Below are 18048 nucleotides of genomic sequence, written 5' to 3' on the forward strand. Positions count from 1 at the left end.
GTTTTTCGAAATCAGCGGGGAGGCCAAACGCCCACTTCCCCCACTTTCCCCACCGATGAGAAACGAGCCTTGCGGGGTGGGTTCTGAACCTCGCCTTGTTTCCTTGTGTCACTTGGTTTGTGCATCCTAGGATGGGGAGGAAGGCTGGGAGGCTCCTTCCTGGGCCGGGACCACCCAGGGAGGCGCAGCTCCTTGCTACTGGCTCTCCCCACCCAAGTTCAAAGGTTCAGGAGAGACCTTTCCCACATTGCAAGCGCTTGGCTTGTGGCTGGGCTCTTCCCCCCCCTCTCCACCCCCTCCCCAAATAGCAGAGCCGAGTGGGAGGGGAGGAAAGGGAGCGTGATTGCATGGAAAAACACCTCCACGGGGAATATTCGGTGAGATGGGCTGTTGGGGAAGAAGGAGAAGGAGGAGAAGAAGAGGGGAAATACCTACTAGCACGTGTGGGAGGCAGAAAGACAGCAGGAGAGGAGGGAAAGGAGGGAGGAAAGAAAGAAAGAAGGGAGCAAGGAAGGAAGGAAGGAAAGAAACCACCGGTGAGACAGCCAGCAAGCATCACTCCATCTGCTTCTTTCCAGGAGACCAAAACAGACCAGGAAGATGTTTGACAACACTCAGTATCCTTACAACTGCTTCAATTATGATGGAGATGACTACCCGGCTTGCAGCTCCGATGAAGAGAAGCGGTTCACCAGACCGGCATACAGGTACTACTACGAGTAATATACTTTATGTCTATTCTGCTAAGGTAGAGTTCCTCAACTTGAGGGTCGAGACCTCTGGGAGGGTCGTGCGGGGTTGTCAGAGGGGTCGCAAAACACCATCAGAAAGAAAGCACAGTATTTTTGTTTATTCTGTTGGTCGTGGGAGTTCTGTGTGCCAAGTTTAGTTCAGTTCCATTGTTAGTGGAGTTCAGAGTGCTCTTTGATTGTAGGTGAACTATAAATCCCAGCAACTACAACTCCCAAATGTCAAGGATTATTTTTCCCAAACTCCACCAGTGTTCACATTTGGGAATATTGAGTATCCATGCCAAGTTTGGTCCAGATCTATCATTGTTTTGAGTCCATTTTTGGGATTATGGAATATTCTTGCCAAGTTTGATCCAGATCTATCATTGCTTGAGTCCACAGTGCTCTCTGGATGTAGGTGAACTACAACTCCAAAACTCAAGGTCAATGCCCACCAAACCCAGTATTTTCTGTTGGTCAAGGGAGTTCTGTGTGCCAAGTTTAGTTCAATTCCATCGTTAGTGGAGTTCAGAATGCTCTTTGATTGTACGTGAACTATAAATCCCAGCAACGACAACTCCCAAATATCAAGGACTATTTTTCCCAAACTCCACCAGTGTTCACATTTGGACATACTGAGTATCTGTGCTAAGTTTGGTCCAGATCTATCATTGTTCTGAGTCCACATTTGGGATTATGGAATATTTTTGCCAAGTTTGATCCAGATCTATCATTGTTTTGAGTCCACAGGATTCTCTGGATGTAGGTGAACTACAACTCCCAAACTCAAGGTCAATGTCCACCAAACCCTTCCAGCATTTTCTGTTGCTCAAGGGAGTTCTGTATGCCAAGTTTGGTTCAATTCCATCACTGGTGGATTTCAGAGTTCTCTTTGATTGTAGGTAAACCCATTTTCCTAGTTTCCAACAGATCTCACAACTTCTGAGGATGCCTGCCATAGATGCAGGTGAAATGTCAGGAGAGAATGCTTCTGGAACATAGCCATACAGTCCAGAAAACTCACAACAACCCAGAAATTCTCCCAAATGTCAACTCCCAAATGTCAAGGTCTATTTTCCCCAAACTTCACCAGTGTTACATTTGGAATTATTGAACATTCCTACCAAGTTTGATCCAGATCTATCATTGTTTGAGTCCACAGTGCTCTCTGGATGTAGGGGAACTACAACTCCAAAACTCAAGGTCAATGCCCACTAAAGCCTTCCAGTATTTTCTGTTCATCAATTGAGTTCTGTATGCCAAGTTTAGTTCAATTCCATCCTTAGTGGAGTTCAGAATGCTCTTTGATTGTAGGTGAACTATAAATCCCAGCAACTACAACTCCCAAATGTCAAGGTCTATTTTCCCCAAACTCCACCGCTGTTCACATTTGGGATTATTGAATATTCCTGCCAAGTTTGGTCCAGATCAATCATTGTTTTGAGTCCACATTTGGGATTATGGAATATTCTTGCCAAGTTTGATCCAGATCGATCATTGTTTGAGTCCACAGTGCTCTCTGGATGTAGGGGAACTACAACTCCAAAACTCAAGGTCAATGTTGGCCAAACCCTTACAGTATTTTCTGTTGGTCAAGGGAGTTATGTATGCCAAGTTTGGTTCAATTCCCTTGTTAGTGGAGTTCAGAATGCTCTTTGATTGTAGGTGAATGATAAATCCCAGCAACTACAACTCCCAAATATCAAGGACTATTTCTCCCAAACCTCCACCAGTGTTCACATTTGGACATACTGAGTATCTGTGCCAAGTTTGTACTCACCAAACCCTTCCAGATAGTGGAGTTCAGAATGCTCTTTCATAGTAGGTGAGTCCACATTTGGAATTATGGAATATTCTTGCCAAGTTTGATCCAGATATATCATTGTTTTGAGTCCACAGGACTCTCTGGATGTAGGTGAACTACAACTCCCAAACTCAAGGTTAATGCCCACCAAACCCTTCCAGTATTTTCTGTTGGTCAAGGGAGTTATGTATGCCAAGTTTGGTTCAATTCCCTTGTTAGTGGAGTTCAGAATGCCCTTTGATTGTAGGTGAATGATAAATCCAGATCTATCATTGTTTTGAGTCCACAGGACTCTCTGGATGTAGGTGAACTACAACTCCCAAACTCAAGGTCAATGTCCACCAAATCCTTCTAGTATTTTGTGTTCACCATGGGAGTTCTGTGTGCCAAGTGTAGTTCAATTCCAACGTTAGAGGAGTTCAGAATGCTTTTTGATTGTAGGTGAACTATACATCCCAGCAATGACAACTCCCAAATGTCAAGGTCTATTTCCCCCCAAACTCCACCAGTGTTCACATTTGGGCTTATTGAATATTCCTACCAAGTTTGATCCAGATCGATCATTGTTTGAGTCCACAGTGCTCTCTGGATGTAGGTGAACTACAACTCCAAAATTCAAGGTCAATGCCCACCAAAGCCAGTATTTTCTGTTGGTCAAGAAAGTTCTGTTGCCAAGTTTAGTTCAATTCCATCCTTAGTGGAGTTCAGAATGCTCTTTGATTGTAGGTGAACTATAAATCCCAGCAACTACAACTCCCAAATGTCAAGGTCTATTTTTCCCAAACTCCATCAGTGTTCTCATTTGGGAATATTGAGTATCCATGCCAAGTTTGGTCCAGATCTATCATTGTTTTGAGTCCACATTTGGGATTATGGAATATTCTTGCCAAGTTGGTCCAGATCTATCATTGTTTGAGTCCACCATGCTCTCTGGATGTAGGTGAACTACAACTCCCAAACTCAAGGTCAATGCCCACCAAACCCTTCCAGTATTTTCTATTGGCCATGGGAGTTCTATATGCCAAGTTTAGTTCAATTCCATCGTTAGTGAAGTTCAGAACGCTCTTTGATTGTAGTTGAACTATAAATCCCAGCAACTACAACTCCCAATGTCAAAGTCTATTTCCCCCCCCCCCCCCCCAAACTCCACCAGTGTTTACATATGGGCATATTGAATATTCATGCCAAGTCTGGTCCAGATCCATCATTGTTTGAGTCCACAGTGCTCTCTGGATGTAGGTGAACTACAACTCCAAAACTCAAGGTCAATGTCCATCAAACCCTTCTAGTGCTTTTTGTTGGTCATGGGATCCCTGTGGTTCAATTCAATCGTTAGTGGGGTTCAGAATGCTCTTTGATTGTAGGTGAACTATTTTTTTGTCGTGTCAGGTATGTCCTGTTGTGAGAGAATTGGCCGTCTGCAAGGACGTTGCCCAGGGGACGCCTGGATTATTTGATGTTTTTTTTATCATCCTTGTGGGAGGCTTCTCTCATGTCCCCGCATGAGGAGCTGGAGCTGATAGAGGGAGCTCATCCGCCTCTCCCTGGATTCGAACCTGCGAACTCTTGGTCTTCAGTCCTGCCGGCACAGGGGTTTAACCCACTGTGCCACCGGGGACTCCTAGGTGAACTATAAATCCCAGCAACTACAACTCCCAAATGTCAAGGTTTATTTCCCCCCAAACTCTAGCAGTGTTTACATTTGGGCATATTGAATATCCATGCCAAGTTTGGTCCAGATCCATCATTGTTGGAGTCCACAGTGCTCTCTGGATGTAGGTGAACTACAACTCCAAAACTCAAGGTCAATGTCCACCAAACCCTTCTAGTATTTTCTGTTCACCATGGGAGTTCTGTGTGCCAAGTTCAGTTCAATTCCATCACTGGTGGATTTCAGAATGCTCTTTGATTGTAGGTGAACTATAAATCCCAGCAACTACAACTCCCAAATGACAAAATAAACCTCTCCCAAATCCAACTGTATTCAAATTTGGGCCAAATTTGGTCCAGTGAATGAAAATCCATCCTGGATATCAGATAGAATCATAGAATCATAGAATCAAAGAGTTGGAAGAGACCTCATGGACCATCCAGTCCAATCCCATTCTGCCAAGAAGCAGGAATGTTGCATTCAAAGCACCCCTGACAGATGGCCATCCAGCCTCTGTTTCAAAGCTTCCAAAGAAGGAGCCTCCACCACACTCCCTCCGGGGCAGAGAGTTCCACTGCTGAACGGCTCTCACAGTCAGGAAGTTCTTCCTCATGTTCAGATGGAATCTCCTCTCTTGTAGTTTGAAGCCATTGTTCCATTGCGTCCTAGTCTCTCTCCAGGGAAGCAGAAAGGAAGCTTGCTCCCTCCTCCTCCCTGTGGCTTCCTCTCACATATTTACACATGGCTATCATATCTCCTCTCAGCCTTCTCTTCTTCAGGCTAAACATGCCCAGTTCCCTGAGCCGCTCCTCATAGGGCTTGTTCTCCAGACCCTTGATCATTTGAGTCGCCCTCCTCTGGACACATTCCAGATATTTACATTACGATTCATAACAGGAGCAAAATTACAGTTGTGAAGTAGCAACGAAAATAATGTTATGGTTGGGGGTCACCACAACATGAGGAACTGTATTAAGGACCTATACGGCAAACCTTCAATGCCGTTACACAATTAACAAGCACAGACAAGACACAAACACACAAACAAGCCCTATGAGGAGCGGCTTAGGGAACTGGGCATGTTTAGCCTGAAGAAGAGAAGAATGAGAGGAGACATGATAGCCATGTATAAATATGTGAGAGGAAGCCACAGGGAGGAGGAGGGAGCAAGCTTGTTTTCTGCTTCCCTGGAGACTAGGACGCAATGGAGCAATGGCTTCAAACTACAAGAGAGGAGATTCCACCTGAACATGAGGAAGAACTTCCTGACTGTGAGAGCTGTTCAGCAGTGGAACTCTCTGCCCCAGAGTGTGGTGGAGGCTCCTTCTTTGGAAGCTTTTAAGCAGAGGCTGGATGGCCATCTGTCAGGGGTGCTTTGAATGCAACATTCCTGCTTCTTGGCAGAATGGGGTTGGACTGGATGGCCCAAGAGGTCTCTTCCAACTCTTTGATTCTATGATTCTATGAAAGGCTTTCCCCATCCTTTCCCATCTCCGGCATCTCAACTTTTTTGGCTCAACTTTTCAAAGTCTCTATTTTTCCTTCTTCTCTTTCTCTGTGTTATTGTTTCCAAAGGGAATCGTTCTCATCGATTCCCCCATTAAGTCATCCTTAGAACCTCTGACCAGGTTTCATGGGGAAAGAGAAGAGAGCAGGGGGATTTCAGTTCGTTTGTTTATGATTTAATGATTGTGTCATTTAAGTTGCGGTGAGTTTTCCTAATTTCCACCTGAATGTGAGGAAGAACTTCCTGGCTGTGTGAGCTGTTCAGCAGTGGAACTCTCTACCTCAGTGTTTCTCCACCTTCCTAATGCCGTGACCCCTTCATCCAGTTCCTCGTGTTGTGGTGACCCCCAACCATAACATTATGTTCGTTGCCACTTCGTAACTGTAATTTTGCTACTCTTAGGAATTGTAATGTAAATATCCAACATGCAGGATGTATTTTCATTCACTGGACCAAATTTTGTTGGGCTGGGAGGGGATTGATTTTGTCATTTGGGAGTTGTAGTTGCTGGGATTTATAGTTCATCTACAATCAAAGAGCATTCTGAATTTCACCAGCGATGGAATTAAACCAAACTTGGCAAACAGAACTTCCACTGGAAGGGTCTGGTGGGCATTGAACTTGAGTTTGGGAGTTGTAGTTCCCCTAAATCCAGAGAGCACTGTGGACTCAAACAATGATGGATCTGGACCAAACTTGGCACAAATACTCAGTATGCCCAATTGTGAACACTGATGGAGTTTTGGGGAAGATGGACCTTGACATTTGGGAGCTGTAGTTTCTGGGATTTATAGTTCACCTACAATCAAAGAGCATTCTGAACCCCACCAACGATAGCATTGGGCCAAACTTCCCACAAGAACTCCCATGACCAACAGAAAATACACTATTGTGTTTTCTGATGGTCTTTGGTGACCCCTCTGACACTCCCTTGTGACCCCCCCCCCCCAACAGAGTCCACAGCAGACACTCTGCTGGCTGTTGTATTGGATCACACGTCGGACACTTCCCAAGTGTCTAGGACTGTGTGATGTATCGGTGAATAATGCATGCAGATCCCAGTAAGGTGGCCTTCTGCAGCTGGCAGGTGGTAATCTTGTCAGCGCCAATTGTGTTTAAGTGCAGGCCAAGGTCTTTAGGCACTGCACCCAGTGTGCCCATCATGACTGGGACCACCTTTACTGCCAAAGTCTTTGCAGTTCGGTCTTTAAATCCTCATATCGTGTCAGCATTTCCAGTTGTTTCTCTGCAATCCTGCTGTCACCTGGGATTGCGACATCGACGTTCCATACTTTATTTTTTAACATGATTGTGAGGTCAGGAGTGTTGTGCTCCAAAACTCTGTCTGTCTGAATCCGGAAGTCCCAGAGGAGTTTGGCGTGTTCATTCTCTGTAACATTTTCCGGCTTGTGATCCCACCAGTTCTTTGTCGCAGGCAGATGGTGTTTGTGGCACAAGTTCCGATGAATCATCTGAGCAACGGTGTTGTGCCTCTGCTTGGAGTCTGTCCGTGATCTTCTTGCAGCAGCTGAGGATGGGATCTATTGTTTCATCTGCTTCCTTGCAGAGTCTACTTTTGGGATCTGTTGTCGACTTTTCAGTTCTGGCTTGGATGACCTTGGTTCAAATGGCTTGTTCTTGGGCTCCCAGAATCAGGCCCTCGTTTGTCTCCTTTCTCATAGTTCCATTTGTGAGCCACAGCCATGTTTTTCCTTTGTCCATTTGGCTCTCAATGTTTCCCAGGAACTGTCCATGGAGAACCTTCTTCTCCGGCCAGTTTTCTCTTCTGCTCTGCATTGTGTTTTTACGGTATGCACTCTTTGTCTTTTGCACTTGAAGCAGTTTACTACTCTTGGCTTCCCTCAATGTTGTTGTTGTTGTTGTTGTATGGAAGTTTTTAAGCAGAGGCTGGATGACCATCTGTCAGGGGTGCTTTGAATGCAACATTCCTGCTTCTTGGCAGAATGGGGTTGGACTGGATGGCCCAGGCGGTCTCTCCCAACTCTAGGATTCTGTGATGGTGCAAATGTATCCGGTTGGATGGTGATTACGTTGTGTACGTTTTGTATCAAGGACAGTTCAGGCTACGATCTGGAGCAACTTCTGCTGTTCTAGGTTCATTCATCACGTTTTTAATGACACCGGTTGGCAAAACGTTTTGACCCACTCTGGTAGTAAACATACAACCAAATCTAACTTAATGTGTTGTTGAAGGCTTTCATATCTGGAATCACTGGGTTGCTGTGAGTTTTCCGGGTTGCCATGTTCCAGAAGCATTCTCTCCTGACGTATACCCCACATCTATGGCAGGCCTCCTCAGAGGTTGTGAGGGCTGTTGGGAACTAGGCATGCTCAATGGAAATACTGGCTGTGAGTTTTCCAGGCTGCTTGATCATGTTCCAGAAGCATTCTCTCCTGACATTTTGCCCACATCTATGGCAGGCATCCTCAGAGGTTGTGAGGGCTGTTGGAAACAAGGCATGATCAATGGAAATACTGGGTTGCTGTGAGTTTTCCAGGCTGCCTGACCATGTTCCAGAAGCATTCTCTCCTGACATTTTGCCCACATCTATGGCCGGCATCCTCAGAGGTTGTGAGGGTTGTTGGAAACTAGGCATGCTCGATGGAAATATTGGGTTGTTGTGAGTTTTCCAGGCTGCCTGACCATGTTCCAGAAGCATTCTCTCCTGACGTTTTGCCCACATCTATGGCTGGCAAACTCAGAGGTTGTGAGGGCTGTTGGAAACTAGGGATGCTCAATGGAAATACTGAGTTGCTGTGAGTTTTCCAGGCTGCTTGATCATGTTCCAGAAGCATTCTCTCCTGATGTTTTTCCCACATCTCTGGCCAGCATCCTCAGATGTTGAGAGGTCTGTTGGAAACGAGGCAGGTGAGGTTTATATATCTGTGGAATGATGTCCAGGGTGGGAGAAAGAACTCTTGCCTGCTTGAGGCAAGTGTGAATGTTGCTCTTGGCCACGCTGATTAGCATTTAATGGTCTTGTAGCTTCAAAGCCTGGCTGATTGCTGTCTGGGGTGATCCTTTGTTGGGTTAGGCTCAAGAGCAAGCAGTTGTAATAATCATAATAATCACTGTGTTGTCAAAGTCTTTCATGGCTGGAATCACTGGGTTGCTGTGAGTTTTCTGGACTGTCTGGCCATGTTCCAGAAGCATTCTCTCCTGACATTTCGCCCACATCTATGGCTGACAAACTCAGAGGTTGAGAGGTCTGTTGGAAACGAGGCAAGTGAGGTTTATATATCTGTGGGATGATGTCCAGGGTGGGAGAAAGAACTCTTGTCTGTTTGACACAAGTGGGAATGTTGCTCTTGGCCACCTTGATTAGCATTTACTGGATGGGGACCAAACTTGGCACAAATCCTCAATATGCCCAAATGTGAACACTGGTGGAGTTTGGAGGAAAATAGACCTTTCTATTTGGGAGGTTGTAGTTGCTGGGATTTATAGTTCACCTACAATCAAAGAGCATTCTGAAGTCCACCAATGACTTGAATTGGGCCAATATTCCCACACAGAGACCCCCATGACCAACAGAAAATACTGGAGGGATTTGGTTTCCTAAGACATTCAGAAATATGTGTTTTCTGGTGGTCTTTGGGGACCCCTCTGAAACTCCCCTCATGACCCCCCCCCAGGGGTCCCGCCCCCCCCCCCCCAAGTTGAGAAACACTGTTCTATTGCTTCCCATGTTGGATGCTCTTGGTTAACCTATGCCAGAGAAGACATCTGCCCTTGCGCTATGCTACTCTGCTGCTGAGTACGCATGCCCAGTGTGGAACACATCTCACCACGCTAAAACAGTGGATGTGGCTCTTAATGAGACATGCCGCATTATCACGGGGTGTCTGCGCCCCACACCACTGGAGAAATTACACTGCTTAGCCGGTATTGCACCACCTGACATCCGCCAGGAAGTAGCAGCCAATAGTGAAAGGACCAAGGGAGAGACATCTCCAGCTCATCCCCTGTTTGGGTATCAGCCAGCACGTCAACGACTTAAATCCAGACATAGTTTTCTTAGATCTACAGAGACACTCTCTGAAACACCCCAGCAAGCGAGAGTCCAAAAGTGGCAGGCCCAAACCCAGCACCTGAACTCATGGGTGATACCAGATGAGAGACTCCCCCCTGGGCACTCAGAAGACTGGGCGACTTGGAAGGCGCTGAACAGATTGCGCTCTGGCACCACGAGATGCAGAGCCAATCTTAAGAAATGGGGCTACAGGGTGGAATCCTCGGCATGCGAGTGTGGTGAAGAGCAAACCACTGACCACCTGCTGCAATGCACCCTAAGCCCTGCCACATGCACGATGGAGGACCTTCTTGCGGCAACCCCAGAGGCACTCCAAGGGGCCAGATACTGGTCAAAGGACATTTAACCAAATACCAAATTTGCAAAATCTGTGTGGTTTTTTTTTCTTTCTTTCTTATCTCTGTGTTTATTTTGCTCTGTTAGAATTGTAATACAATGGTTGCTGATGACACGATAAATATAAATACCTATGCCAAATACAAATATCTATTATTATTATTATTATTATTATTATTATTACATCGCTGACCTTTTGACAACACAGAGTAAGTTGCAGCAGATAACCTCAAGGATCAGAATATTGCATAACTGGCAAAATTCAGGTTGTCAGGAGCAAAGAGATTGGCTTATTTGAAATCTAATTAGCCCATTAATTAAGTGACACAGTTGACACAGTTCCATGTGATGTTGAAGGGAACGAAGAGTGACTTGGATGGAGCTCATCATGTGAAAACTTCCCACTTGTTTTTAGATGATTTTGATGCATGATCTTCTATCTACTCCCAACTGCATTAGCCATTAGTTCCATTTGAGTTGATTAACTGACACCAAAATCCCAGCATTAAAATTTTTCTGTTGTGCTAAGACCGTAGTCCTCATGAATATGAATTAATCCCACAAAACCTAACAATATTCAAAATCCAGCTGAATATGGGAAGAATTGAGCTGATTTTAGCCCAAATAACTATTGGCCAATGGAACTCTTGCATTGTCTGCTACTAGTGATTTTTTTTCCAGCGCTGATTGTTTTTAAGTGCAGGCCAAGGTCTTGAGGCACTGCACCCACTGGGACTCCCTTGACTGGCTTGTGCCAGAGTCTTTGTAGTTCTCTCTTTAAGTCCTCATTCTCTCTTTAAGTCCTTGCCAGAGTCTAGTATGGTTGTTGTTGTTAATACAAGGGTTGAATGAAAAGTAATGCCTCCACCTTCGTAACTCCTCAACAGATGACAGTACTGGTATGTGGCAGGTACTGGCTTGTTCAGTAGACTCTCCTCTCCAGTTCCATTTTGATGGGAAGCCTTAGTATTGAAAGGACCTTCATAACTCCCCAAGAGATGGCAGTACTGGTATGCGGCAGGGACTGGCTTGTTCAGTAGACTCTCCTCTCCAGTTCCGTTTTGATGGGAAGCCTTAGTATTGAAAGGACCTTCGTAACTCCCCAAGAGATGGCAGTACTGGTAGGTGGCAGGGACTGGCTTGTTCAGTAGACTCTCCTCTCCAGTTCCATTTTGATGGGAAGCCTTAGTATTGAAAGGACCTTCGTAACTCCTCAACAGATGTCAGTACTGGTATGTGGCAGGTACTGGCTTGTTCAGTAGACTCTCCTCTCCAGTTCCATTTTGTTGGGAAGCCTTAGTATTGAAAGGACCTTCGTAACTCCTCAACAGATGTCAGTACTGGTATGTGGCAGGTACTGGCTTGTTCAGTAGACTCTCCTCTCCAGTTCCATTTTGTTGGGAAGCCTTAGTATTGAAAGGACCTTCGTAACTCCTCAACAGATGTCAGTACTGGTATGTGGCAGGTACTGGCTTGTTCAGTAGACTCTCCTCTCCAGTTCCATTTTGTTGGGAAGCCTTAGTATTGAAAGGACCTTCATAACTCCTCAACAGATGTCAGTACTGGTATGTGGCAGGTACTGGCTTGTTCAGTAGACTCTCCTCTCCACTTCCATTTTGTTGGGAAGCCTTAGTATTGAAAGGACCTTCATAACTCCCCAAGAGATGGCAGTACTGGTAGGTGGCAGGGACTGGCTTGTTCAGTAGACTCTCCTCTCCAGTTCCATTTTGATGGGAAGCCTTAGTATTGAAAGGACCTTCGTAACTCCTCAACAGATGTCAGTACTGGTATGTGGCAGGTACTGGCTTGTTCAGTAGACTCTCCTCTCCAGTTCCATTTTGTTGGGAAGCCTTAGTATTGAAAGGACCTTCGTAACTCCTCAACAGATGTCAGTACTGGTATGTGGCAGGTACTGGCTTGTTCAGTAGACTCTCCTCTCCAGTTCCATTTTGTTGGGAAGCCTTAGTATTGAAAGGACCTTCGTAACTCCTCAACAGATGTCAGTACTGGTATGTGGCAGGTACTGGCTTGTTCAGTAGACTCTCCTCTCCAGTTCCATTTTGTTGGGAAGCCTTAGTATTGAAAGGACCTTCGTAACTCCTCAACAGATGTCAGTACTGGTATGTGGCAGGTACTGGCTTGTTCAGTAGACTCTCCTCTCCAGTTCCATTTTGTTGGGAAGCCTTAGTATTGAAAGGACCTTCGTAACTCCCCAAGAGATGGCAGTACTGGTATGCGGCAGGGACTGGCTTGTTCAGTAGACTCTCCTCTCCAGTTCCATTTTGATGGGAAGCCTTAGTATTGAAAGGACCTTCATAACTCCCCAAGAGATGGCAGTACTGGTATGCGGCAGGGACTGGCTTGTTCAGTAGACTCTCCTCTCCAGTTCCATTTTGATGGGAAGCCTTAGTATTGAAAGGACCTTCGTAACTCCCCAAGAGATGGCAGTACTGGTAGGTGGCAGGGACTGGCTTGTTCAGTAGACTCTCCTCTCCAGTTCCATTTTGTTGGGAAGCCTTAGTATTGAAAGGACCTTCGTAACTTCTCAACAGATGTCAGTACTGGTATGTGGCAGGTACTGGCTTGTTCAGTAGACTCTCCTCTCCAGTTCCATTTTGTTGGGAAGCCTTAGTATTGAAAGGACCTTCGTAACTCCTCAACAGATGTCAGTACTGGTATGTGGCAGGTACTGGCTTGTTCAGTAGACTCTCCTCTCCAGTTCCATTTTGATGGGAAGCCTTAGTATTGAAAGGACCTTAATAACTTCTCAACAGATGGCAGTACTGGTACTTGGTAGGTACTGGCTTGTTCAGTAGACTCTCCTCTCCAGTTCCATTTTGTTGGGAAGCCTTAGTATTCAAAGGACCTTCGTAACTCCCCAAGAGATGGCAAGTTCTGGTATGCGTCAGGTACTGGCTCGTTCAGTAGACTCTCCTCTACAGTTCCATTTTGGTGTCTATGGAGAATGCTGGCTCTTTGGCTTAGAAATGGAGATGAGCACCAGAGTCCCAGAGTTGGACACGACTGGACTTAAGGTCAGGGGAAAATCTTTCCCTTACTATGGGGTTGAAAAATACTGAGTGCCAAGGAGACTGAAATGAAGCCACCCCTCCCCAAAAGATTCTGTGCCTTCAGTTTAATTTTCCTTCATTTTCCAAGCTTGTAGCACTTGAGCCACTAAAAAACCTGTTTGTTGACCATTCAGAAATGTCAGCACCCATTGTAAAAGATCGGGCAAAGTGAACAAGGGAATGCGATTAAAGGCTGAGTCGTCCTTATCCAAAATGCCTAGAATCAAAGGTATTTGGGACTTAAAGGGGATTTTTGGAATATCTGTATTTGCATAGATGCACATAATGAGAAATCTTAGAGATAAGACCCAAGTCTAAACACGAAATCCGTTTATGTTTCATATACACCTGACATACATTGCCTGGAGGTAGTTATATACTCTGTGTTTAATCAAATGGTGCATGAAACAAAGTTTGTGAGATCTCACAACCTGTGAGGATGCGTGTCATAGGTGTGGGAGAAACGTCAGGAGAGAATGCTTCTGGAACATGTCCAGTCAGCCATAAAAATACATACATTGATAACAAAAAGAACCATTATAGTGCAATTTGACATAAGACAGTGCATAATAACAATATTAAAAACTAAAAACTATATCCTCTCATTCAAGTCTGTTCCATCGTCTTGGGCCGTTCCTGGGTCATTTTCCAATTCAAGTTTGTCTATTTATTCAGAGGTTCCAAATGCCTGCTCGAAGAGCCAAGTTTTTACTCTTTTCCGAAAGGTCAGGAGGGAGGGGGCTGATCTAATGTCCCTAGGCAGGGAGTTCCACAGCCGAGGGGCCACCACAGAGAAGGCCCTGTCTCTTGTCCCCACCAGACGTGCTTGCAAAGCAGACGGGATTGAGAACAGGGCCTCCTCGGATTATCTCAAATTCCTGGAGGGTTCGTAGGAAGAGATGCGTTTGGACAGATAGGCTGCGCCAGAACCGTTTAGGGCTTTATAGGCTAAAGCCAGCACTTTGAATTGAGTCCGGTAGCAAACTGGCAGCCAGTGGAGTTGATGCAGCAGAGGAGTTGTATGCTCCCTGAGAACCTCCCTGAGAGTCGTGTCGGGTCATGTGTCTATTAAAATGTCCACGTGCACATCCTTCATCTGTCACAGGAGTGCTTGTTTGGCTGCCCTGAGTAGTGCATGCTAGCGTGAGCCGCTCCTGTTAGTAACCTGGCTGGTGCACATTAGACCATTTGGAGCTTCCGAGCCATCTTCAAAGGCAACCCCACGTAGAGCGCATTGCAGTAATCTATACGGGATGCAACCAGAGCATGGACTACCATGGCCAAGTCAGACTTCCCAAGGTGCGGGCACAGCTGGTGCACTAGTATTAATTGTGCAAATGCTCCCCTGGTCACCACCGAAACCTGAGGATCCAGACTCAGCGATGAGTCCAGGATCACTCCCAAGCTGCGAACCTGCGTCTTCAAGGGGAGTGTGACCCCATCCAACACAGGCTGTAACCCTATGCCCCGTTCGGCCTTACGACTGACCAGTAGGACCTCTGTCTTGTCTGGATTCAATTTCAATTTGTTCGCCCCCATCCAGACCGTCACAGCGGCCAGGCACCGGTTCAGGACCTCGACAGCCTCCTTAGTAGCAGGTGGAAAGGAGTGACAGAGTTGGACGTCATCTGCGTACAGATGACACCATACCCCGAAACTCCGGATGATCTCCCCCCTATATGTAGTAATATATTGGGAAATAGATATTTCTAATTACAAATGAATGAAGTTTTGGGTTGTTGTAGGTTTTTCCAGGCTATTTTTTTCTCCTGACATTTCGCCTGCATCTATGGCAAGCATCCTCAGAGGTAATGAGGACCTCACTACCTCTGAGGATGCTTGCCATAGATGCACGCGAAACGTCAGGAGAAAAAAATTGACTCCAGAACATGGCTATATAGCCCGGAAAAACCTACAACAACCCAAGGATTCCGGCCATGAAAGCCTTCGACAATAGAATGAAGTTTTGTCTTGAAGCATGGTGGAGCATGAATCTTATGGAAAGCAATGGTTTTAACCTGGCTCCCTGTCTCTTGTGTTGAATGGGGTTGGACTGGATGGCCCAGGAGGTCTCTTCCAACTCTTTGATTCTAGGATTCTATGATTCTTCCAGAGACGCTCCCCTCTGTCACCACCACCCCGGCGTCACTTGCATCTCTCACTTGCAGCAGCCTCTTCCTTTGCCCAATGGCCATGAAACACCCCCCCCCCCCACTTCATCCATGGTTTGTTTCTCCTCTTCCCTTCTCTTGAGCCTGCTTGCCCAGCATTGGCGGAGGTGGCTGGGGGCAATGGGAAGGCACCTCTAAAAAGTCACTGGGCTCAGGGAGGAGTAGCTGGGAGGCCGGAAGGGAGGCCTGTCACCACCTTCTCTCTCCTGCCTTCCTCGTGGGCCATGGCTGCTGCTGTTTTTGTGAAGCTCCAAGCCTCCTTTGACCGGAAGGTCTGAAAAGCCTCAGAAAAACCAGGAAGCCATTCCGGGCGGGCGGGGGGGGGGGGGGGGGGGGGACTGAAGGAGGAGTCGGCGACCCTTCAGAAATGGCTGAATGACCCCCTGGGGGTAGTGACCCCCAGATGGAGAAACACTGTATTAGAAGAAAAGGTGTCCCTGTTTCAGGTACCCAGGTGCACAGCTTTGGTAATTGGAGTCTCTCAGGTGTATAGCAGAGTTGGGAGGGGAATGGCTTTATAGACAAGCACCTTGGTCTCCCTACGGATTCGGAAACATAAGATCAACACCAATCAAGAAGATCAACACCTGGCCAGGAAACTGAGATGGATCCAGGATGGAAGTAATCATAGAATCATAGAATATTAGAGTTGGAAGAGACCTCATGGGCTATCATCCAGTCCAACCCCATTCTGCCAAGAAGCAGGAATATTGCATTCAAATCACCCCTGACAGATGGCCATCCAGCCTCTGTTTAAAAGCTTCCAAAGAAGGAGCCTCCACCACACTCCGGGGCAGAGAGTTCCACTGCTGAACGGCTCTCACAGTCAGGAAGTTCTTCCTCATGTTCAGATGGAATCTCCTCTCTTGTAGTTTGAAGCCATTGTTCCCTTGTGTCCTAGTCTCCAGGGAAGCAGAAAGGAAGCTTGCTCCCTCCTCCTCCCTGTGGCTTCCTCTCACATATTTATACATGGCTATCATATCTCCTCTCAGCCTTCTCTTCTTCAGGCTAAACATGCCCAGCTCCTTAAGCCGCTCCTCATAGGGCTTGTTCCAGACCCTTGATCATTTTAGTCTCCCTCCTCCACATTCCAGCTTAGAGTCAATATCTCTCTTGAATTGTGGTGCCCAGAATCTATCATTAATTTACAACTTTGGGATGACATCAACAGAATATTCCTATAAAAGACTCAGTCTAATAATGCTCAAAGTGCGACTGACCTGAGGAGTCTGGTTCACCCGCTCTGCTCTGCTCCATGCGAAGGAGAGAGATAGTGTACGTATGGAGAGTGGCAGATTTGCACGGGAGCAGTCTGGTCCCTTTGGGGCTTCTTTCTCAAGGGAAGAGGAAGAAGTGCGCTTTTGGAGTCTTGGATTTTGTGCAGAGAGTCAGGTTCTGCTGTGTGGAAAACAGAGATCTGGTCCTTGGCATTGTGCTTACGGAAAGAAGTTTTGGTATTTTGGCATTTTGAAGTTTTGGCGTTATGGAACTATGCATTGACAGACTAAAGGGAAGCAAGACCTGGCCTAACAAGTGCTTCTCCAAGGAGGGAGAATATTTGGGTGCATGAAGATGAATGCATGTGTGAATGTTGAGTGAAAATATAATTCCACTTTGTTTGTTTGTTAGCCATGTAATTGTAAATCCAACATAGAATCTGTATATCTGTATGTCCAATATCATTCTATGTCTAAATTGGGGGGTTTTTTTGGCGGGGGGGGGGGTTGTAATCTGATGTACCCTCTCACACTAGAATTTGCAATAAAAAGAACCAATGTAGTGTCGAAGGCTTTCATGGCTGGAATCACTAGGTTCTTGTGGGTTTTTTCGGGCTACTATAGAGCCATGTTCTAGAGGCATTCTCTCCTGACGTTTCGTCTGCATCTATGGCAAGCATCCTCAGAGGTAGTGAGGTCTGTTGGAGTTAGGACAATGGGTTTATATATCTGTGGAATGGCTGGGGTGGGGCAAAGAGCTCTTCTCTGCTGGAGCTAGGTGTGAATGTTTCAACTGACCACCTTCATTAGCATTTGAAGGCCTGCCTGAGCCTGGGAAAATCTCTTGCTGGGAGGTGTTAATCTGTGCCTGGTTGTTTCCTCTCTGTTGTTTTGCTGTTGTAATTTTAGAGTTATATCTATCTCTGTGTGTGGGTTTTCTGTAGACGGTGTGACCCAATTGTTGATCTGGTTTGCGGATGACTAGGACATTCACACCTAGCTCCAGCAGAGAAGAGTCCTTTGTCCCACCCCAGTCATTCCACAGATATATAAACCCATTTTCCTAGTTCAAACAGACCTCACTCCCTCTGAGGATGCTTGCCATAGATGCAGGCGAAACGTCAGGAGAGAATGCCTCTAGAACATGGCTCTATAGCCCGAAAAATCCCACAAGAACCTAAAAGAACCAATGCTTGAAAGTTATTGAAAAGTCATTCATGACCAGGGGTCCTCAAACTAAGTCCCGGGGGCCGGATGCAGCCCTCCAAGGTCAGGGTCAACCTAAGTCTGAAACTACTTGAAATCACACAACAACAACAACAACAACAGTCCTATCTCATCAGCCAAAAGCAGGCTCACAGTTTCCACTGAAATACTAATAAGTTTATATTTGTTAAAATTGTTCTTAATTTTAATTATTGTATTGTTTTTAAATGTTCTTTGCACTACAAATAAGATATTTGCAGTGTGCATAGGAATTCATTCGTGTTTTTTGATAATTATAA

The 18048-nt window shown here is 45.9% G+C and overlaps 1 protein-coding gene across 1 annotated transcript in view; it reads left to right on the forward strand.

Moving 5' to 3' along the window:
- Positions 1 to 514: 514 nt before the first annotated feature.
- The window catches only part of LOC132780033 (forkhead box protein L3), a 29238-nt gene continuing 11704 nt past the window's right edge, over positions 515 to 18048 (forward strand). The window contains exon 1 of the mRNA XM_067473158.1: positions 515 to 707. Within this exon, the coding sequence (XP_067329259.1) occupies positions 601 to 707 (107 nt within the window). The 5' untranslated portion in view covers positions 515 to 600. The remainder of the gene's footprint in view (positions 708 to 18048) is intronic.

This window comes from Anolis sagrei, chromosome X (assembly GCF_037176765.1).
Source record: "Anolis sagrei isolate rAnoSag1 chromosome X, rAnoSag1.mat, whole genome shotgun sequence".
NCBI lineage: Eukaryota > Metazoa > Chordata > Lepidosauria > Squamata > Dactyloidae > Anolis > Anolis sagrei.